Below are 23,973 nucleotides of genomic sequence, written 5' to 3'. Positions count from 1 at the left end.
GACAGAAAAATCTGCCTACACTCTTGGGTGTTTTGGCAGCTGGATTTAGAATCTTCCAGATGTGTATGCCTTTGAGAGATGCTTCTGAAGGCAGACAAATAGCCTTTGGTATATCTAGACACTCCACTACTGACTGGCCTTAAAGAAAGACTTCAAACCGTGGACCAACATGGAAAAGAATATTAAACACATTTTACTAAATGAAAGCATCGAGCTGAAAGGCTGTACTGCACCAGGCGTACAACCCCGCAAAAGACAAAACTATAGGAGCAACACAAGGGTTAATGGGAAAGGAAGCTGAACAGACACAGAGGACTCCAGGGTAGTGATGTCTTTCTCTTGTCTCTTAGCTACCAACTGGACTCTTGTCACTTTGTGTTTGTCCAGTCTTACAGATGTTCCCGTGCTCACCCGAAGCCCTGACATAAACTGTAGACTTTACATGATAATGACATGTTGATGTATGTTCACAGGTGCTCACTAATGGCCCGTCCTGGTGTGGAGCACTTGCAGTGGGCCTGTGCATATGTGGGGTCTGCACATGTGCGGAGACAAGGTTCTATGAGGCTCTCAACAAGTCTGCTCAGGTTCACGCTGAAACGCAGACTTCCTTAAAAATCCAAGGTCTGTAAAGCAATTAAAAATAAAGTGTTTCGAGAATGAAACCAAGCAGGTGGAGTCGGGCCTCCTGCTTGCCCCAGAGCATGATCACTGGCCTAGAGTGGGCACTGCACAGAACCTCCGGCTGAACAGATGTCCCAGGAAGAAGACGGTGTGGTGGAGGAGGAGGAGAAGCCTACCATGGCCCTTTGGTCTGGACCAGATAGCATCCTCAGGTGGATCACACAGTCCAGGCCACAACATGTTGCTCTGCTTGGCTTTCCACCCTTTCCCCTCAGCATCATTTACCTTTCCCTGTCCTGCCCAACAACCCTGGACAGCACTCCCTTGCCCCAAAGCAACTAACTTGTTCAGCACCGTTTAACCACTGGCGCCCTCTGGTGTTAAAATACCAGCTCATTCCTTCCCCAGGGTGGACTTGGGTATGCAGGTTATTGAACTGGAGCTTGTAAAAGAGACTTTGCTTTTTTCTTTCTTTCTTTTTTTCTTTTTTTTTTCCCTTGACAAAATATCCAATCACATGTCGGTCAACTCTAACAGTTTGAGGAAGTGGAAGAGAAAGGACTTTGAAAAGCCTAGTGCCCAGAATAAAGCTGCGTAGGCATGGGGATACTGGTGACAGATATCCACAGTGGGAACATGCAGGGCGAATGGGGGGAGCGGATCCTGAAGGCAGGAATGACACCAAAAGGTAGCAGAACAAAAACTGGAGTGGATGTCCCTGCTTGGAACAAAAGAAACCCAAGTTACATTCACATAAAGTGATTGAGCCACCTATATCACATGTGTGTGCGCGCGCACACACACACACACACACACACACACACGGGCATGAGTGTGGGGGAGGGTGTTGGGGCACTATGAGGGAACACCAAACAATACCACAACCCCAAACTCCTCCCAACTCAACCCTGAACTACCTGTAACATTCATTTGCATTGACTTCTTGGAGATGAAATGCCGAAAAGAGCCACTCTGCCCAGGTGGCGCTCTTATCTGTCTATTTTGAGGAGCCACTGTTGTCCTGAGACTTAGCTTCCATCCCTGCTGCTCTGAGCACCCACCCTGTGCAGGGAGATGGGGCCGCAGAAGCAGGGCCGTCCCAGACTGGCCTGGAATTCAGGCACACAGACCCACGTGGATCCTCTGCATTATGTTCTACAATTCGGGGTTTTTTTTCTTTCTGTTTTCACCTTTTCCCTAGCTGATATGAAAGCGAGGCTCACAGTTAGGAGGGGCAGACTAGTAAATATCCTTTAGGAGCGAGCTGACCTCCTGGGGCTGGTGATTAGACCTGCCTGGGCTGCAATAGCACTTTCTGTGGGGTGATTTCGCTATGGCAGCTAAGCACAAATGCACACAGAGGGCTTGGGAAGAGCCAAGGCGAATGCTTTAATAGCAGTTAAGTCTCCGGTGAAAGTATAAAGACAACACACACAGAGCTCACTATGTTCTACATATGCGTTTCCTCTTAGGTCTGCATGAATCGCTCACAGTAAGGACATGTCTTTCTATTACCAGTGTGCATTTCATTCTAAAAACGAACGATGCTCACCTTACTAGACCTGGATGGAGGTGGGTGGTCCTTGGGCTTCCCACAGGACAGGGAACCCTGATTGCTCTTCGGGCTGATGAGGGAGAGGGACTTGATCAGGGGAGTGGGAGGGAAACGGGAGGCGGTGGCGGGGAGGCAGAAATCTTTAATAAATAAATAAATTAAAAAAATGAAGAAAAGGTTATGGACAAAGGGTCCAGCTGCTAAAACAATAGCAAAGGCCTGAAGTTTGAAACTGGTGAAAGTTCTTTTATGCTTTTAAATATCCTAAGCACTTTTGTATAAAAGGAAAGCAGAGGAGGGCATGGTGGCCTAACACTCAAGAGCTGAGGCAGGAGGATTGCAAGTCCCAGGCTAGACTGAGCAACTACTGAGACCTTGCCTCAGAAAAGGTGGAGGAGGAGGGAGAAAAGGGAGAGGGGCAGGAGAAAGAGGAGGAGGAGGGATGATCTGTCTGTCTGCTTGGCTCTGCAGAGCCGTCCTCTGAAGCATGTGGCTCCATTTACTCTTTGTGTTACATTCAAAAGGCAGAAGGGCAGATGGTGACCTGCATATGGTCCTCCAAGCAGGCAGTAACCAAACCAAGACCATGAGGACTTCGCTCAACCTTTAGCCCAACACAGTCTCTACAAACCATAGCTTCCCTAGAATTTTGTTACTCTCTATCGCCCCCTGCAGACACCATGAGTCTTAATCCAGGCGAACAGTTACTAAAATTTAGCTCAGTGGTAGAGCAAGCGCTTGCCTAGCAAGGGCAAGGCCTTGGGTTCAGTCTTAAGCTTCCGGACTGGGAGAAGGGGAGACAAAATAAGATGGATCTCAGAGAGAGGCTGGGGCCCGGTGAGAATCTCCAAGCTAGGCCTTCTCAAAGCACACATTCCTAGTGCCTCGGTACACAGCTATGATGTAGTGAGAGAACTCTGGAAGGCATGATGAAGCACAGGGCCGTCACAGAGCCCTGCAGGCCAGACTGCAGCCCATGAAGGAGATCTGGCTTCACCACTAAACTGTTTCTTGGTGTCTTCTGACTTCAGGGGTGGCTATGCTGAAGTGGGGGTGCTCAGGCAGAGGGAAAATGGGGAATGGACGGGTTTAAGTGGCCCACAGCAGGTTATACACGAGTAGTAACCTGATCCTTGGCAGCCAATTTCTAGGCTGCTGCTAATGGTTGCTGGCCTCTGCGGAGCAGGAGTGAGAGCCAAGGGCCCCAGACTCTGCTCAGTCTGGAATGGCAGGTGATGAAACGAATGGGCCCTTCCATCTGCCTGCTTAGAGCCGGCATTTTCCTGTCCTCACTTGAGGGGCCCAAGTGCCCAGTCATTGTGTGAACCCCGTCCCTCTGTGGTAAGGACAGGGAAAGGACAATCCAAAGGCCAGAGGGCAGCCCCTGGCAGGTTTCTGGCTGTAAACCCTGGGGTTCACTATGCAAAAGTCAGTTCTCTGCTTCTTTATCATTCAACAGCAGCAGAGTTACATAGGGTATAGCATTCCCTTCATGTTTGACCACACACAGCAGAGGCAACGGGGGTCCTGGGAGGTGACATCACATAGGCTCATCACAACCACTGCAGTCTGCTAGTCTGTTCAGTGATGTCTGCACAACAGCAACATGGCCGCTTCATAACATTCTTAGCCAAATCGCAGCCACTAAGTGATGCGAGACATAACCGTCCTCTCCCCTCACCCTAAACTGGAAGAGCAAATGTGCAATGCTTGCACTCATGTGGCTCAGGTCATTTCAAGTTAAAGGCACAGGGTGACCTGGGCAATGACAAGGGTCTGTCTGTTTAGACTCAAGTTCTGAAGAAACCTGTTTTACTGAAAACACTAGGACCAGGAGTAGAAGTGGCACCAAAGCTGAGTCCACAGAGCCGCAGATGGACCACATGTAGCAGAGGAGGTGAGCTCTAGCCTAGGATGGCCCACCAGCACGCCTACAGTGGTGCAAACCTGGGGAGCCTGTTGAGCAGGAAAGCAGGGCAAAGCCATGACGAGGGCATGAAGCAGGACCAGGCAGATGTGGATAATTAGTTTAACTATGGAAAGATGTGTTGTATTTGCTTACCTTGCCTGCTCAAGGCACCTGATTGGCCTAATAAAAAGCTAACTGGCCAATAGCTAGGCAGAAGGTAATGTGGGAACTTCTGGGCAGAGAGAATATGTAGGAGGAGGAATCTAAGGCTCAACAGAGATAGAAGGAGAGAGAGAGAGAGACAGACAGACAGACAGACAGACAGACAGACACACACACACACACACACACCAGGGGCCAGACATACAGACAGACATGGAGGAAGCAGAAAAGCAGGTCATACGGAATGAAAGTACAAAGCCCTGGGGCAAAGTATAGATGAAACAGGTTATATTAAGTTATAAGAGCCAGTGGGACAAGCCTAAGCCTAAAAACCAAGCTTTCATAATTCATAAGTTTCTGTTTCTTTATTTGGGAGCTGGCTGGTGGTCCAAAGAAAATCTGAACTACACCAGGCTCCATGGGGCCTGGTATATGAATTGTCTCCTCAGCCTCTCAATGATCACCTTCTCCCTGTCGTAGAATATTCTGAAAGCACTGCCTCTCCATCCTCACTCCGGCCTAGTGCACTTGAGATGCATTCCAGTGTCCCTCCTGTGTTGCCAAGGGCCTTCTCATTAGGAGCCCATGTTTCATGTCTTACCTTAGATAGAATCTTAATGGGATTCATTTTCATTCTCCCTGCTTTCTCCTAGTGTGTGTGGGGTGTGTACCTCCCTCCAATCCTCGCTCCCCTCCCCAATATGGTCCTTCTTTCCTGTTGCCTTTGCAGGATTATGCTAGAATCTACCACCCCAGGCCATAAAGGCATCCTTAAGTCTTCTCTCTTCACATGAGGTCCTTACCAGAGGGTAACATCTCTATTGCTACTCTACTGATCATTGGAAATGCGAAGCCAGCCCCTTCTCACTCACTGGGCTCAAAAAGAATAGCCAGCAAAGAGATGGCTCCATGTTCCAGGGGAATGCTCCTCAGGGACGTCCTATCCCCAGGTCAAATTTATCATTTTGTTCCAACCCTGATGTTCCTCCCACACTCCCATTCTAAAGACTGTTCCGTCATTCTCCCTGCTCTAGTCACGCTAGACATGAATTAGTCCTTTAATATCTTTCTGCTGCAACCATGATTTACAATGTCCATAGTGTCAGTAAAAATCCCTTCAGTGATCGGCGTCCATATCTTGTTTATCTCTTTATACTATACTTTAAAAGTGGTTATTATTTATTAATATAATCATGACAAAAAATAAAACCTATTTAAAAATACTCTCCATGAAAACATCTTGCTTATTCGTGGTTGTTTAACATTGTGGGCACAGTGGACCATACAGAACTGGACCCTTTATTCAGGTTCCTTGACTATGGCCCCACTTCTCACACTCACGAGTTATCACTGGGGCCACCCAGCACGCTCTATGGAACAGTTTGCAGGTGGCATAGAACAGAGAAGGAATCTGAGATGCCAGGGTCAAGCCCCACTTCTGGTAATAAGCTGTGGGCTATGTACAGGTCACTTCAAGTATGAGCCTCAGTTTCTGCCATGGTACTGTGGCCATCTATGTACAGCCCAGGGGAATCAGTAAGACATCTTAGGTGACAATGCCCTAGCATGATTTTCTCCAAGAGTCAGCTTGGAACCAAGGCTGGAGAGAGAAACCACCAACTCATACCTATTCCTTCAATAATCCAACCCTAAAAATACGCCCTCCCTTCTGGCCCACTGCCTCTTTGCTTCAAATCTTCATTTTGTTTCCCCGAGTTATGAGCCACTGGACAAGGCTCAGCTGCATGTTCCTCGCCAGGTTTCCTCCACACTCATGGGCACTCTCTTCAAAGAGGTCTTCAAAGGTACCCAGTCAGGGGACGATGGCTTATCAAGGGTTAATGCTATAGGCAAATCTGAAACCCACTTTAGAAAGTCATGCTATACGGACAGAATGCTTTTACAAAAGGAGAGAGGAGAGGGGCATTGGTATTGGGCGGAGGGGTCAGGAGATTGAGACTCACCTTTACACTGCAAGCCCTGCCGCAAGAGGCCCCAGAGCAGGGAGCCACAGTGGTCACAGAACGTGGGGACCTTGTAGTTGTGGATCCCGAACTTGTGGGGCATGTTGACACTGAACCGCTGGGAGCCCACCTGCAGGACAGGAAGACAGAGTATCAGCACCCAGGAAGACACGGCATCGGCATCCAGCTCCTCTAGGAAGCTGATTGCTCCCTGGATTCCTGGATGGATTCTTAGAGAATCCCATCCTCCGAAGGCACACGTCATTGCAGGCCCCTGAAGAGAACCTCTCCTCCAGCCCAGCTTTCCCTTTCATAGTCATCCTAATTCACAGACGAGAGGAGACTGCTTCCCACGCATGCCCCTCCATGACATTAGGCTTCTGCACAACCGTAACACACAGTTAGCAGTGACCACCTTACACCGAAGTCACTGACAAGACATCACTGTGTGCGTTCAGCTCTGGTTGTGCACAGAGGTCTAGCTGGGAGGAGAGAAGCTCCCAGCAGCTGACGAGGCGACTGAGGAGCCTATAGAGTAGCATGGGACAGCAACACAGTATGGAAGATGAAGACAGTTAACAGAGTGACAGCCACTGGTGGGCACCATTGCCTTAAACTCTACTACCACAGCTTGGGGTGGGCTCCTGCTTCCTCTGCGTCACTGACAAGAAAACGAAAGCAGTGTGGGAGTCAGAAAGATGCCCACAAATCCAACAGATGCAAAGCAGGCCCTGTCCCCACGTGTCCAACTTCACAGCTCGAGGCTCGTGTCTGCTCTGCTGCTATTTGCTCGTTACTGAAAGGTGAAGGTCAGGACAGACAGGGAGGATGCAGGAAGAAACTTAGGTGTCTGGGATGTGGGCTGAGCTCCGCCAGCAAACCTCTAGTGTGGTCTCATTCCAATTTCCTGCGACCTCTGGTTTCTGACCTGATGTCACAGGAGAGCAGGGTCAGTGGAACAGTGGAGGGGAAGAGATGGGGACATGAAGGGTTCCACAGAGCCACGAGTCACCAACAGGTGCAGTCTACTCTCCTGGGTCTTCTCAGAACTTTTGAGAGCTACTCCTTGCCATCTGGTGAAGCAGCCACATGAACCCGCCCCTTCCCAGTCAGGGCAGGAAGCCATGAGAGGAAGACGCTGACGACTCTACGGTCAGGGAGGGGTGTGTACAGTGTATCTTTGATTGTCAGCTGAATGTGGCACAGAAAGGCCCCCTTGGAGGACTCGGGAGTGAGGCATGCTGGGTGCAGACCCTGATTAGGGTGTGAAGCCGTGACTAGGGGTCCTCGTCACTCAGCTCCCAGAAAAAGCCAGTCCTCCCATGGTACCAGAACGCTACTGTACCTCCTCCATACACGGGCATCCATTAGAATCCCATCAGAGTACAAATTCTCCAGGTATAGCGAGAACAGTTGTGCCCACCACCTTAGGTTTATCAGTGTCAAGTGTCAACCATGCACCTTCCTTTCTGACTCCTAAGGTTGGATAAGGTCACTGTGCCCGCTCTAGTCCTATAGTTCTGAATACATGGTAGACATGTAATAAGAAGAGAAGCCAACCCACCAGGAATAATTTAATAAATATATGAATGACAGACTAAGGTAGAAAGGTACAGAAGCTTGGCCCACGTGATCAGGAGGCCCTTATGGGGTTGGAGACAGATGTATGAATTTCAGTTGGGATCAACAAAGACTCCAGGCAGCTTGAGAGATGGCTCAGAGTTTACAATCACTGGTTGCTCTTCCAGAGGTTCAGAGTTCAATTCCCAGCATCCAAACGATGGCTCACGGTCATATACAATGAGATATGATGTCCTCTTCTGGCATGGAACACCATATATATAAACTAAAATAAATCTTAAAAAATATTTTTAAGAAAATCCCAGTGACTCCAAGGTATTAGAGAACAATGAGAAGACAATGGGAGATACATCATCATACCAGAGTCCTAAGGAGGAGCAAACAAGAAGACAGTACACACGCAAGTGAACACATTCATGTGGGTATCAGCACACATATATACACTTTTACTGTGGAGTGCACATGGGCAAAACTCTCAGAGAAAACAGAGGAGGAAGAACAGGGCAGGGAGAGAACTGCAAGATTAAAGGAAATGAAAAGAGGGTTGACACGAAGACAGGGTATTCTTGCTTCCTGCAACAATAAGGGGCATGCAGATTGTCAGACATGAGACACATGACTGGACAAATGCTCATGGTTGCAAAGAGAATGTCCAAGAAGCCCATCATCAGAGCTGATTAATTTTCCTTTGAGATGGAGTCTTTCTATGTGGCCCAAGCTGGCTTCACGCTTGCTTTTAAGGTAGGAGCTCTTTTTAGTAGACGTTTCCCAAATGCTGGGAAAGCAGCGTTTGGGGCTGCAAGTGTCTGTGGTGTGTGCAGATGCAGTGCATTCGTTACACTGCAAACAGTGACTCAGAGGAACGGACTCAAAGACTAGACACCCAACGGAGAGGTACTCAGTTGCCAATGCAATGGGGAGAACCGGATGGGCAATCCACTCCACCATACTAAGTAGCCCCACTCGAGATCCTGGCCATTTGTCTCCAGGGATGCAGGCCACATTTAGGGGCATGCATCACTGGGGATATGACTGCTAAATCTGCCGGCAAAGACAGAAGGAAACATCAGGGGCCAGATTAAGTGGGAACTGTGTGTTTCCGATCTCATCTTGCTACTGTACAAACCCCAGAGTCTTTTGGGACATTTCCCTTTCAGGAAGTGAGGGAAAGCTTCAGAAACCTGAGGTTCCCAGGTGATCATACCTGTGAGAACCACAAAGTCTGGGCATATGAGCTCTTTGCTTCTACTGGACTGGGCACAATGCCTGCCACAAAGGAAGTGCCCAGTAAATAGTCAACGGAACGTTCATAGGAAGGAAGTGGAGCAGTAAATGCCCTATCTCCCTCCCCATCGTCTTGTAAAAGTAAGGCAGTAACAATGTCCTGTAGGTTATCATCCTAGGTCAGCAGTCAGGAGAGCCAGCTGCCAGGTGGTACGTTATCTCTCCTTCCTTGGGACAGGGTCATGTGTCTCTCAGGCTGACCTTGAACTCGCTTTGAAACCAAGAATAACCCTGAACTTTGTCCTCTTGCCTCCATCTTCCTAGTGCTGGGATCACAGGTGTGCACCACCAGGCTTGGTTTCTAGTACTGGTGATTGAACCTAGGGCCTTCTGCATGCTACACAAACTCTCTACCAACTTAGTTGTAGTCCAGGCACTGGTTTTCACATTCAACCAGGACAACAGAAGCCCTTGTAAACAGCTGTGGAGATTGAGCCTCAGTTTACCCTCAGAGCACAGGTGGCTCGACCTCAGCCTCATGCCTGGCTGCTTTCAGAGACAAGCAAAACAAAGCAAGAGGAGACCCAAAGATGAGAAATGTCTCAGATGCGAAGCTCCGTATTTGCCCGACCACTTTCAGGAAGTGGACAGAAGGATGGTGTAGGTCACTTCTGGGAACTCAGGTTCTAAGCTTCCTTCACTTTAACCGCAGTGGCCAGTACTCCCAGGGTTCCCGGGCCTGGGTCCAGTACCACGATTGTGTAGTAGTCTTTACAGCTGGAACTGAGAGCGTACCTCTGAAATTCAGCCCAGGCACCATCACCTCCTTCTCACACCCCGCCTGCCATCTCCCCTCAGCAGGGTCTTCTGCCTACCAGTGGTACCACTATCTTGATTCTTAGAGGAAACCAGGCTCCCTTTGTGGAATTTCACATCTCAGTAGTGCTGGGAATTCCCTTAAAGCCAGTCTGACACCGACTTCTAAGCTTGAGAGACAGGGAGTCAAGGCTCAAACTCTGAGACAGGACACGGCTCTTTCTCATTGTAGCTATGTGTCCTGGGCAAATTTTGAGGCCACTCTGCTGTTCCTTGTGTCTCTGTGCTAAGATGAAGACAGTAATATCTAGTCCTCCTTAAAGTTACAATGGGGTGAAATAACATGTTGAAGTGCTTCTGGTCAGGCTGGGTATGTACTCAGTGACTTCATCTAGTCTCTCTAAGCCCTCCTCAGGCTGCTCACGCCTCTCTGTTTCTGACTATCTCACTAGGGGATAGCTCCTGCTGTGTGCTGATCCCATTTGTTTATCACCTGCACGTGGACACATCACTGTGCCATTTCAGGGTTCCAGTGGGGCAATGAAACAAGACTCCACATCTCAAAGCCAGACATCGTGGCACACACCTTTATCCCCGGCTCTCTGGAGGCAGAGGCAGGTCAATTTCTGTGAGTTAGAGACCAGGCTAGTCTATATAGTGAGTTCCCAGACAGCCGGAGCTACACAGTAAGACCCTGTCTTGAAACTACATTAATAAATAAATGGATAAATAAATCTATGGATCTCCACATTTCACTCATGGTCTGCAGCTCTGGGCTCCTAGTTCACTCTGGTAAAACTAACTTAGTGCTGTGTTCATTCAAGAGGCAGTGCTTCAAGCCAGCAGGCAGTGGTCACCTTTCATTCCTGCTCCATACAAGGAAGACAACGGCAGGATCTCAGGGTGCTAAGGTTCCCTTGCAAAGCAGGGGCAGAGAAGGGAGAGGCTGGTACAGAAGAAAGCACAGAATTCCAGTGTTGTAAATATTTACCTCGTCAGGGGTTTCCTGTTTCTTTAGGCCAGCACACTTGGTAATAATGAGCTCATGACATCGCTTGTGGACGACGCAAGTGCAAACTGCAGATGAGAAAAACATAAGAAGCCCTGAGTGAGGAAGTGAGATCCCACCCGAGATTTAATCAGGTCTCGGCGGAGACATGACCAGAGCTGTGCCCCTTCAGACAATGTCCTAATCTAATCTAATCCCCTTGTTAAGCCTGTAATGCAGTGTTTCAAACAGTCTGCACCAGGACTCTGGGGCTTCTTAAACATCCTGCAGAAGGAGGAAAGCAACGGTTGACGGGCGATGGTTGGCAGGCGCTGCTCAGCTTCCCTGCTCCCATCCGCCGAGGTCAGCGACCACCCAGCTCTCCACGGAGCCCTCTCTATTAAAGGTTCTGTACTGCTCCTCATTTTCCACTCAGGACCATGTCACAAGGACTTTTCATTTGGGGTCAGGACTGGAACATAGAACACAGGAGTCCTTGGGCTTAAAAAAAAAATTGCTTTCTGATCACCATGTACAAAACTTAAAAATTTCCATTGACTTTAGTAAGTGTACAAAATGTGACCTGTAACTCTAGCTACAAGGTCACGGGGCAATGTTAAAAGGAGGTAATAGGTCCTAAGTAGTTAAGGAGGTAACTGTCTGCACACATACTGTCCCAAATCACAGCAACCATTAACAAAACCACCCCCAAGTTCTGCCTGAAGTTAGACTCTCAAGGGAGACAGCATGGCCTCCCAGTTCTCCCTAGAGGGAAGTCTCGAAAAGACCACATCTTATTTCCACCCACCAGACCAACTTGACCTTGCATCTGTAGTCAATTAACTAGAGAAATGGAATCATCAACACCTCGAGTGGGCTCTACGTGCTTAAAAATGATTCCGTAGCAGAAATCACACAAAGAGAATCATCAAGAATCATACAAGGTTACTAACAAGCCAGTGAGAGAGTGCCTTCCAAGAGCCTGAGGAGGGTGAGCAGGGAGAACACACAGACCCGAGGAAGACAGAAGACTCCTCTAACTGAAATGTTACATCTACCAGAAAACAAACAAACAAACAAACACTATTGCCTTCTGCTACTGCAGCCAAAATGCTAGGCGAAGGGCACTTGCTAGGGTGGTAGAGACAGGAGGTACTTCTGTGGCATGTATCATACATGTATGTAGGAGTGATGGCCAGGCAGTAACAAAGTTGAGGGGTCATACTTCTTAGAGAGAGAGGACAATGGAATTGTACACAGGCTCTACACATATCCAGCCTAGCAAGAACCTTCTAGAAGGGGTTATCATCTTAACCTAACCATGGGTCCCAAAGGCCAAGTTCATAAAATGCCTCTTACCTTGACATTGGTACCCCTGTTTTCCTATGACACCCCTGAAAGGAAGAAGATGGAATATTACTAGGTCAAAAAATAAACACACAAAGCCACCCAGTTCTGGTCACCATCCATGCTGTAGTGAGTACCGTGGTGTCTGCTGAGCAGTGTGACTTCACTGCCACTTGGAGAGTTAGACATGCCTTCCAGGAGGCCACAGGGACAGCCTCACTTGTGGAGCAGGTACAAGGCCTACTATATCAGGATTTGGTTTCTTGTACAAACACTCTCACTGGTGGGGGTAGCAGTATTCTAGAAATCCACAAGGGATCCTGCTTGCTCTGGACAGAAGTCAGTCAATTAAAACATCCCCTCCTCGTGGATATAAAGGACATTCCTCAACTTCTAGCACCAGGGCACACCCCAGAAGGCTTTGTGATGGTGGATAAGGCTTGCCATTGACTGGCATATATCCTGGGCACCCCAAAGCTTGTCAAGAAATATGGGTAGTCTACAGTTAGGACTGAGGACTCAGTGGTTCAATTAGTCATTGGAGGTTCCTTCCACAGCCACAGCAGGGTTTTGTGAAGGCTAGTTAGCTTGGAAACAGTCAAACCCAGGCCGCCATGTCCCTGTCCTCGGTGTACCTGAAAATTCACGTCTGCTGCTTCACACTGAGATACCTCTGCTTGACTATACAAACATATTCCAGAGCGCCCAACAGTCCTCAGCCAAGAAGAAGGAGCCACAGGTCATTGGGCCATTCTCCGGAACTAGAAATTGGGGTGTTCCCCACAAGCCCAGAGGAAGATTCAGCCAGTGAGACCGTCCACTCATCTCATAACCCACACAGGAATGGCAGGCCTGGGACACAGAGTCAGGGCTGCTGGCAAGACGCACTGTGGAGAGCGCTGCTTCTGCTTCAGCTGAGGCTGTCTAAGCTGCGTCTCTTCAAGTGGCCAAGCCAACCTCAGTGACTTCTAGAACCCAATGGTCCGTAGAAGCCCAATTCAGATGTTCACACGGAAACTTGGCCTCATTGGCTCTCCTCACTGGATTCCAGTATGCTGATTTCTGCTCAGGCTTCAAAGAGCTCGGAGAATATGCTGAAATGTCTGCTTCTTTTTACTTTTTAAAAATATGCACAGTAAAATACACTTTTGTAAAAAATATCAGCATCTCATTCCTGTGAGACATTTAAATCTCACACCCTCGCGCCAGCTGTTTTATTAAGGAAAAACCTGTACTGTCACCGTCAGGTTCTCCAGGGCTGATCTCAGCTTCGCGCTCTCTGATGAGACTCGGGGAGAGCAAAAGGCTTTCCTTATTGAGGTCTGTCTTTTAAACTTTAAAATCAGAGCTCCAAACAAAGACAACAGAATTACTATAAAAAGAGCTCTGAATGTTAACACACAGCACACCTGGACTTCTGTTAGAGAAAACGCTCCTTTGTTCCAAATGAAAATACAATGCTTCTGTCCGCAAGAACGTTACTTCGTTCATTATTTGCCTTCATGGGAAAGTCTGTCTGTCTGTCTGTCTGTCTGTCTGTCTGTCTGTCTGTCTCTCTCTCTCTCTCTCTCTCTCTCTCTCTTTCTCTCTCTCTCTCTCTCTCCACACTGTGTAGCTCTCAATGACCTGGAACAGCTATGTAGACCAGGCATGCCTCGAACTCACTGCTTCCCAAGTGATGGGATCACAGCCATGCACCACCATGCCCAGGAGAAAACCTCTCTCATTTACAACAGCACTATTGATTGAGGTTCACCTTCTCCTACCCCACACCTGATCCCTGCCTTCTCACTACAGAGAAGCTAGAACCTGGGGTTGTCGGGAGAAAGGAACTTACCAGATGAAATCTCTGCAGTGGGAGCAGTAAGTGGGCTGCCGAAGGTAGGTGGCCATGAATTTGTGGCCATTGACCTGGTGGACCCTGCGCCTGACAGCCCCTTGCCGCTTCCTCGGCCGCATGCGCTCCCTGAACACTCGTTCTTCATTGTCTTTAGGGGCTGCAGAAAGACACAAGCAGAAAGGAGACCACATGGGTTAGTGCACCTTAACACTGGCCTTCGGGCAGGGGTCGGCTGGGTGGGAGGCAGCCTTTCTGCTGCCAGAGGGGCTGAGGGTTCCGAGGGGGCTCAGTGCTCAGCTGGTAGAAATGCGCATCCATGGGGATGAACCCTGAATTCGTGTACATCTTCTCATGTCTGCCTGAATCCTCAGAGTCGACCCCATTCCAGACTCTTCTCCCAGCCATCCCATTTCTTCATGCCCCCTTTGCCCAACCTAGACGTTTTGAGAGTCACGCGAATCAAAGTGTTTAATGTTCAGCCTTAGCAAACTTTTAGGTGGTGTGAGCTTGGAAAGACAGAATCAGATCCAGAGGCTGGAGAAATGACTTAGTGGATAAGAGTAATGGCTGCTCTTCCAGAGGACTCAGGTTCAATTCCCAGAAGCCACGCAGTGGCTCACACCTATCTACAACTCAGGTTCCAGGGAATCTGACACCCTCACACCAATGCACATAAAATAAAATAAAATAATAAAATAATAAAGTAGTTTAAAAAAAAGAGTCCAATCTCTTGCCACGAGTCTCTGCAGGCACCTCTCAATAAAATGGGGTCACACTGTTGAGCATATGGCATGGCTGCAAGGCTGGTGTTAGGAATCCCTATTGACTTGCTGCCCGGCTCTGAGTCATAGCTATCTAATAAATCTAACTTCTCCCTTTTCCCTCATCTTCAGATTAGAACAATCGATCCTTTTCAAAGGTCAGAAGGAATGAGGGAGAGAGGGAGGGAGAGAGAGAGGGAAGGGAAGGAGGGAGCACACCACCATGGAAGCAGAGTGCTCCTCTGAAGCTCAGAGCACTGAGAGAAGAGCATCGAATTGGGTCCCTGAAAGCAGAGGAGGGAAGGTGGTCCCGGGGAACAAATGCCCAGGTGTGTGAGTGAGTCACAGCACCCAGGTGGCCTGGTCGTCACTCACTGGGAGCCTGCCCTGAGCTCTGAGGCTGCAGAGCTAACACAGCTCCAGATGATGAAGACAGGTTCTGCCTGTTGTACCTCCTGGTCTTCAGCTTCCTTGGGATTCGTTGCTAACTGGTGACTATTGCTTTCAAATGTTCCCAGTAACATCAGCTCCTCCTGATGAAATGAGCCTGTCATTTCCTACCCTGCCACATGCAGGGCGCTTAACCCGCTGACCAGGTCTCACAGGAACACCCCTGGTGACTTAACACAGAGATCTCTTGGTGCGTATATATGTGCATGTATGAGTGTGCATACACACGTGTATGTGCATAGTTACAGTATACACAGGAGATCAGAGGACGACTATCAGGAGTTGGTTCCCTCCTCCTACCACACGGTCCTGGGGACAGAACGCATGGCATCAGACTTGGCACCAGGCTCCTTTATGCACTGGGGCATCTCACTAGCCCTGAGCATCCCCTAGTTTTCATAAGAAGAAAGTAAATAACTAAAAATCCAATCTATGTGGCAGGAATATTTGTCACAAACCGGATCAACAGAACCTAACCCCAACCCTGGCATTATGGGATGGAGATTCTTTTTGACAAAACAAAACCCACAGACGACAGAGCACAGCCCTTTACTTCTTCCCTAAGCCTCACCGCAGAACCCACTAAGGCAGTAAACCAGCTCCTAGTGCATCGAAGACACAATCGTATTTGCAAGTGTGCCAGTTGTCTGCATCCTGAAAGACTCAGTTTTCAGTTAAAGATGAGAAGTTCCATTTTCTCCAAGGAAGTCTGCCTGAACTCTCGCAGAGTCTCCCTGCGGGCCTCCCCTCTCAGCTTTCTGCAGAGAAGACCGGTAGTTTAATCAAATGTCCCGAACTGTGTTCACTCTGATTTAGAGGGGAAATGTGGCAACCAACGAGGACAGCTGCGTTTATTTTCAGATACCCCTGGGAGGGGCCATGGATACTGAAGGGACATTATAAAGTCATGCAGGGAAGTGGAAGGAAAGGTCTGTGCAGGTCAAGCTGCAGCCAGGGGTCACTCGTGCACACTGAGGTCTGTCTGAACAGCACTTCCTGCAATATTTTTATTACTTCATCTCCTGCACACATCTGCCTGCCTTTTAAGTTGGATTTTATGCCAGTGTATGGGGAGACAGCAGGCCATGGAGGCTCAGGTCTAAATTCCCACCACCCAGGAGTCGGTGGCAAGAGGATGGCTGTAAGTTCAAGGCCAGCCTGGGCTACAGAATGGGACCCTGTTCAACTTGGAGTTTCTGTAGTCATCAGGAAACTAGAAAGATGTCATTGCAAATGGGAATGTCTTCCGGGAAGAGGGAGGTAGAACACGGGCTGCACTAAAGTGGAGGGGCAAGCTAGGTGGAAGAGCTTCAGTTGAGAGTGAAGTGTGAGGGTGGGGGCAAGGGATGAGGGTCCAAGAGTTAATCAGAAAGAAGGATGTATGAAAAAGCCATGGGAAACCTACTATTTTATAGATCAATTAAAAAATATACACTTGGGGTGGGGGAGGACAGTATGCATGCCTGGACAATGCTACTCCTAAAACTATGGGTTATTAAACACAATTTCCAGTATTGGAGAGTTAATGAGTTGTTGGTCAGGGAAACCAGAGGCTCTGCTTTCTCTCTTGGCTGCTCACCAGCACCAGTTGATAGGACTCTTACTGGAGACATTGTGTACCTTCCCTGTAAGACATCAAGCTAGAACTGAGCTAGAGGCTTCCTCTAGACCTGAGCTGATAGCTAACTATTGTGTTGTCTGAAGCAGTAAGGAAATCCCCTAAAACCTTAAAAAAAAAGAGCTGTTGGATGACCCAGTACCCCCAGCCTTGGCTACATCCCAGAGAACGGAAATCAGAAGTTTGAAGCTATGTTTGCTCTCACAGTTTTAATGTAAGCATTGTCTGCATTAGCAAAGACAGAGATGCAACTAAATGTCCACTGATGATTGGGCAGCTGTGGAGAAATGTGGTAAATGCATAAAGGTGGGTTTACAGGATCACACAGAGAAGGAAAGCCTGCCATTTGGGATAAAAGGCATGAAAGACACCATGCTAAGCAAAACAAGCCAGTCACAGAACACAGACTCCATAACACCACATACACAGGGACTCATCAACAGTCGAACTTAGAGAAGCAGAGAGTAGAAATGGTGCTTTCTAGGGCATGGAAGGAAGCAGAATCAGGGTGGTGTTAACGGTACCAAGGTTCAAAGCAAGTAAGACCTAGATGTCTGTCTACAGCATGCTCCTCTTGCTCACAATATTGTATTATACACTGAAACATTTGCCAAGAGTGTGGCTCCTATATTAAAGGCTATCACAAAAGTAAATAAAAAATAAATTTTAGCTTCCATGGCAGGGGCAATGCATAGTATATCACTTTCCTCTGAGATGCAATCTTCCAACTGGAAGAGAAGCCCATTAAGATTCAGGATGGTTAGCCAGGTGTATTTGCCCATTCATTTGGGAGGCTGAGGCAGGTGGACCTTTATCAAGGCCAGCCTGGTCTACATAACTACACAGTGAACTTCTGACAAGACAAGGCTACACAGTGAACACACACACACACACACACACACACACACACACACACACACACACACACACGATACAGGATGTTCTAAGGGGAGGTAAAAATGTTCCATCCTGCAGGGAAGCTTGCTAAACTAGAGAGTAAACAATTCAAAAGATTCAGAAAGTCCCTGAAACTGAGCAGAAACATTATGACCTTCTTTTGCAAGCATATAGAAGCTGTACAGACCGCTAAAAGACATCGTCAGATGAGACCAGCTGTCTGGAAGAATGTTCAGACCAACTGAACTGCCTGAAAAAGGCACTCCCCAATTTCTCAGGCTGCCTTTAAGTAAGGTGACTTCCAGGGTTCCAACTTTCGTGAGCCATGACCCATGTTGGGGTGGACTTTGGTGATATAACTGCTTCTAAGTGATTTCTATTTGTAAGGCTTTACCACATTCGGTTAAGCACTCCTTACTTTGGTCTGTGTTCTGTTCTTTATCTGTGGCGAATAAATGTTTGTTTATGCTTCTCTAGGGAAAGTGCCATACAACAGATGTGTGTGTGTGTGTGTGTGTGTGTGTGCACATCATGTGTGACAGATATGTAAGTGAGGGATACACATCCATTTGGATATATTAATATTATACCTTATAGTATATATAATTAATATAACGATATATTATGATATACAGTACACATAATCCGATGATCCATTCGGAAATGTAAACAGAGTGACACCATGCCTAAATACGTCAGACTTTATTTCCCAAGAAAAAAGACATTTTACTTTTTTGTTATTGTTGCTGGTTTTTAAGATAGTGAGACAGTGTCTTCAACACATTACAGGAAGCTGCACCCATGAAATCATAACAACATGGTCATATAAACAAGACCTGCACAGCAACAACAGCAGCTGGCATCTCAGGATGGATGAGGGAAATCTTACAAGGCCTCACTCCTAGGCGGAGAGCTGCAGGCAATCATGGCTGCTATGTGGAGAATCATCTGCCCAGGGACAAGCTCTCTGACAGGTTGTCGAATCCCAGGTGGTCAGCTCTAAACACACACACACACACACTCATATCACACATACCACACACACACATTCATACCACACACGCCAAACACACATCACACACACAACACATGTATACACACAGCACACTACATACATACACTACATACACATGTACACACACCACATATACATACATATACACACACTTAACACACACCACACCCACATTTATACCACATAACACACACTAACACATACTCATACCACAAATTCACACAAAACACTCATACACTCACACATACTGTGTGGAATTAATAATTAAAGAATATATCATGAATTTGAAAGGGAACAGAGAGGAAACATGAGAGGAGTTGGAGTGGGGAGAAGGGGGTAGAAATGATGCAAACACAGAACTCATATATGAAATTCTCAAAAATGTAAATGTAAAATATTTGCAGGAGAAATATAAAATACACACTCTTACTAGGAATTTTTTAAATGCAAAACAGAACGTTATTACTATGCAATGGACATCCAATTTCATACCTAATAAAGCAACAACTTTGTTTTAAAATGATATTTGTTACCATGAGGATACTAATTTATTCATTTACTCCTAGAGGAAATGGCAGAGGACATACATTTTCAGAAAGCGATATTAGAATGTATAGCAAACACAAACATATCCGCAATGAAATCTGACCTGGCAATTCCTTAGGAAGCAGCGCTAAGTAAACGACTAGATACAAACAAAGCTATTTAAGCATGAACTCCCGATCCCCACCGCAAGGCTACAGGAGCCAACAAAGAAAAATAACTTGTCCAAGACTCAGACAATGGTCTAAAGATGCGTTACATCCACAGCAATTCAAAACCACGTGCAAACACCAAGACAGCGTGAGAAACAAAGCATGATGCACTCTCTATACCATGACCCTGTATCAACCAACAGGCTGGGGGTACCAGTAAAGAATCACACCATGCCAGAATAACTGGATAATAGTCTAAAATAATTGTTCTCCAGGACTCTTTTCAAAGTTTTTTCTCTGCCTAGATCACCAAGTAATGCAATGGCTCTCTAGTGGTTGGCTGTCTCCCTGGCATGAGCAGAAGAAATGGGCCTTGGAGAGCAGGAGACAGAACAAATTTCTCCATCCTTTGCTCTATGAATTGCTTACTAATTCATAGGTAGGGTCTTGCTATATAGTTCACGGCAGTTCTGGAATTTGCTCTGTAGCTCAGGTGGTCTTGAATGCACAACCAATCCTTTATTTCCAGTAGATCACAGGTGTGCACTACTTTGGCCACAAGGGGGCAAAGTCAAACAGGAAGTCGGCACCTCTCTATTACCTGCTTAGTTCCATTCCTGTTCAGTGACAAGCCAGAGTCACCATGGAATTTCTGGTATCCAGGAAAAGTCATTATGCTTAGGAGAGACACACAGAACAAAAACATCCCCAGGCCCCTAGCCTGGGAACTTGACAAGTAACCCCAGGTATCCCTTAACACGTCTAGCTCTCTGAAGGATGCTCGCTGCTGTGTACCATACTTAGCTGGTGTGACTGTCCCTTTGACTATAGGACCCAGGCAGTTCTCAGATGTCTCATTTTTATGACTCTATATGTCACTCAGCAGAAAGGGTCCCCAAAAGTGAGGGAAAGGCTAGCATTTAATATGTTTGTTTTGTGAAACTCTGGAAATAGAGAACCCGACTGGTAAGACAGAACAAGAACCCACAAAAAGACACAAGCTAAACATGTCGGCATCTGTGATAACCCCAAACCTCCGTGCCTTCCAGGCATGTGTTCTACATCCTCCAATTACCCCATAAATTTCAAACTCCTGGAATTTTACACAGTAAATATCAAGCACCCCCAACATAGAGAACCATCTATAAGCGGCTGCAAGCAGGTGATACCAAGAACACCCACCGTATGGCTACTACTTTGTGCAAACAAATCTACCCGGTCCCCTTTCCTCGGTGGGAGGGATGATCTTTCCTTCCAGACTCGAGAGTACTTGGAGACTCCCGAAGAGGCAGGCGTGCCACCAAGCACTATGCTCTTCTTGCTGGCAGGCAGGTCACTGAAGGAGTTACGCCTGCATAGTCCTCTCGCTAACCAGCCACATCTCTTTCCACACACAAGCAGACAGAACTGAATATTACCTCTCAGGCGAGGCCATGGGCATCCTCAACACTGGTCCTCTAGAGATGTCTTTTACTTTAAGAACACCCAACAGGAAATTCACAGGCTATGGATTCTAGGGTACTTCCAGGCTGTGTGAAGGAGAGACTGCCAAATTCAAGGGATCACAGGCACGGTGGTCAGCCAGGGGTACTGCTGTTATTGCTCAGTATGGGATTATCCCTAAGGCACCAGGAGCTGTTCTTAAAGCAGGTCTCTTCCTGAGTTCTTGCCATTGCCCCCCCCCCTTTTTTTTTGCAGGCATCAGGGGCATAGGCTAGATTTTTGTCTTTGTTGCAAACTTGACATTTCTATACAAGTCATTACTTTCTTTAGGTTTCTGGTTTTTGTTTTTGTTTCTTTGTTTTTAATCTAACAAGAGAGGGAAGACACCACCGCCAGCTCAGACACTGGATTGGAAAGAGCAGGGCTGTGACGCTTATTTTACCACCCAACAGGAGTATCTGAGTCTCTAGATGTATCTCTGAGGGTCTCTCCAGTGAGGTCTAACTGAAGGGGGATGACCCACCCCAATCTAGATGATACCATCCCTTAGGCTGGGGTTCATGTGAGTTGAGCATAGGCATTTATCTGATTCTTGACTGAGGATACAACGTAACCAGTTCATGCTTCCACCTGCCATGCCCTCCCACCGCAATGAGCTGCTTCCCTTTTAAACTTTGGGCCAAACAAAACTTAAGTTGTCCCTGCCAGGTGTAAGTCACAGGAATGAGGACCAAGTCAGGCCCAGGCCTGACGAACGTCAGATCCCTGAGAGTTCAGTTCAGTTTACCTTCAGTAGCTCCCTGACTTGGAGTATATGGACTCATTAAGCTAAAACAAAACAAAACTCCAGTGTCACTCAGCTGAAAAAAAAAATGCCAAACTAAACAAAGTCCTGCAGCATGAAAGCAGTGGTACTTCTTATTGTCCATGAGAAAAATGAGTGATGCTGTTTACATGTGAACAAATGCTTCATGACAGCGAGTTTTAAATATTAAGTAAATATTTATGTGGTGCCAAAGAATATTCCCTACATATTGTACTCACACAATACATTTTTTAAAAAAAACCCTTCATGTTCAAAACAGGAAAGAGGAAGCAGGAGCTGATTTCTTGGGAGAGATAGCTCTGTGTGTATCTTCCCAGAGTCAAAGCTTCATCATCAGAAGGTCTGGAAGCCGCAGCTAGGGAGGGGCTACCCGGTTCTCGGGGTGTGTCATCTCATCAGGACAGCACTGGTCTCGCATTCACTACAAACCCTTTCCTTCTTCCTTTCGGAATGACGTTTGCTGTGTTCACAGCAGAACTTAAATTCTCTCCAGTCATGGAAACAAAACTGCAGCTGGTATATACTCTCCACGGGGGTAAAACCCAATGTATGAAGACATTGAAGGCTGACGGAGCAGAAGGTACAGCTGGGTGTCAACTGAGCAAGCGACTGTGGGACAGTGGGAAATGAGGCAGACACACCCCTGCCCCAGGGCCTATGGTGAACAGTGCCAAGTACCTGCCGCAGAGAGAAAGATCACTTCAGCAGGAAGTCAGTTTGCCTTCTGGCTATGTTCCTTCCTTTACCTGCTCAGGTATATGCCCCGTCACAGTGGAATTTCTGGTGTCCAAGAAAAGCCATTATCCCCAGGAGGGACGAAAAGAATAAAATCATCGCCAGGCTGCCAGCCCGGGAAATGGACCAAGCTCAACACCTTCCAAGGGAGGGTCCGGGCCCCTGCTGTGCCAGCAGAGGTCCAGGATGAGTGGCAGGGAACTTGTCCAATGTTGCACACCTCAGCACTGTGGAGGTAATGCACCCAGGGTCGGTTCCTGCCCATTGTTCACGTTCATTAATGTGGCGTCAAAGCCCACCTGAGGGACCCAGTGCCACAAGTCCTAGCTGGGTGTCTACTTGTCCCTAGGGGTTGGTTAGCTGGCAGTTGTGAAAGAGACAGGCTCACTAATTTTAAAATAATAATAATAATAAAACCATAATGGCATAAAGCCCATGTGCTGAGACAGGGGGATCACTGTGAGCTCAAGGCTAGCCTAAGATAAAACAGTGAGGCTGTCTTCTCCAACTCCCATCCCACCCCTAATTTTAAAGAAAAAAAAATGGCTTCTTCAAAACTGGTGTAGAGTCAGGGAAGGGTTCCCAGGAAACAGATAGGGTGGGGTTTATTGGCCAACTTAAGAAGGAAGGCTAATCTTAGACACCAGAGATTAAAGGAAGAAAATCAAAAGGTAATAGAAGAATAGTAAGCTAAGGAGTTGGAGGAAGAGAGATAAAGGGTAGGAAGAAGTCAAGGTAACTGTTGAGCCACCGACAAAGGAGTCCATGCCTTCCAGCAGAGCTTCACACAGGGAACACAGCTCAAGACTACACAAAGGCAGCCATGGTGGCATGCCAGACTCGTGGACATCAAAGTAGCCATGAAGAGAGCCTGTTCTCTTCTCTGGGACAGCCAGCCGCCAGTCCTGAGGCTCCCAGGATGGAGTGTCCTCTACAGCAAACGTGTCTTTAGAGAAGCCAGATCAAATCCTACTACTGTCCCATTAGACCTGGGGATGAAAACATCAGGCGCTCATGTGTGCCACACTCTTTGGTTCTTCTGAATCACCTGAGAAAACAAGGTGGGCGCCATTTCACCTTCTCCATGGGGGAGGGGGGCTGCTAAGGTCTCTGGGGAGCAGCCCAGTCAAGGGTATGGTAGAAGCAACTTCCTTAGCTCCCTGCTGCCCATCCAGGAGTACAGGGTGACCCTCTTCCTTCTGCACCAAAGGACTTGCTGCATTTAAAAACTCAAAATCCTTTCCCCTTCTCTGTGGCCAAGGAGCACTCTGGTTAATTTCTGCACGAGAGTTACTGAAACTTGACACGTCATTGACCAGAAGATTTAGGGGGATGATGCTCAACCTCATCTTGTCAGTCAGGACACGAAATGGCTCTTTTCACTTTGTAAAGTATCTTATAAAATCAAATAAAGCAATCTTGCTTCTGCACATTTATTCAAAGTACATGAAAAGTTACATTCACCCCCAAATCTATAAGCAGATATTTGTAATAGCTCTATCTACAACCACCAAGAAAGGAAA

General features: G+C 47.3%; 1 protein-coding gene across 1 annotated transcript in view; it reads right to left on the bottom strand.

Annotated features, from left to right (window-relative positions):
• The window catches only part of Prkce (protein kinase C epsilon), a 530,068-nt gene that overhangs the window by 199,585 nt on the left and 306,510 nt on the right, over positions 1–23,973 (bottom strand). Inside the window, exons 3-6 of the mRNA XM_026783064.1 lie at positions 14,008–14,167; positions 12,183–12,217; positions 10,827–10,912; positions 6,215–6,344 (exon numbers count right to left, since the gene is read on the bottom strand). Coding sequence (XP_026638865.1) covers positions 6,215–6,344; positions 10,827–10,912; positions 12,183–12,217; positions 14,008–14,167 — 411 coding nt within the window. The remainder of the gene's footprint in view (positions 1–6,214; positions 6,345–10,826; positions 10,913–12,182; positions 12,218–14,007; positions 14,168–23,973) is intronic.

This window comes from Microtus ochrogaster, chromosome 16 (genome assembly GCF_000317375.1).
Source record: "Microtus ochrogaster isolate Prairie Vole_2 chromosome 16, MicOch1.0, whole genome shotgun sequence".
NCBI lineage: Eukaryota > Metazoa > Chordata > Mammalia > Rodentia > Cricetidae > Microtus > Microtus ochrogaster.
Note: the sequence above shows the minus strand (reverse complement) of the source record. Positions and strands in the feature narration are given on the sequence as shown.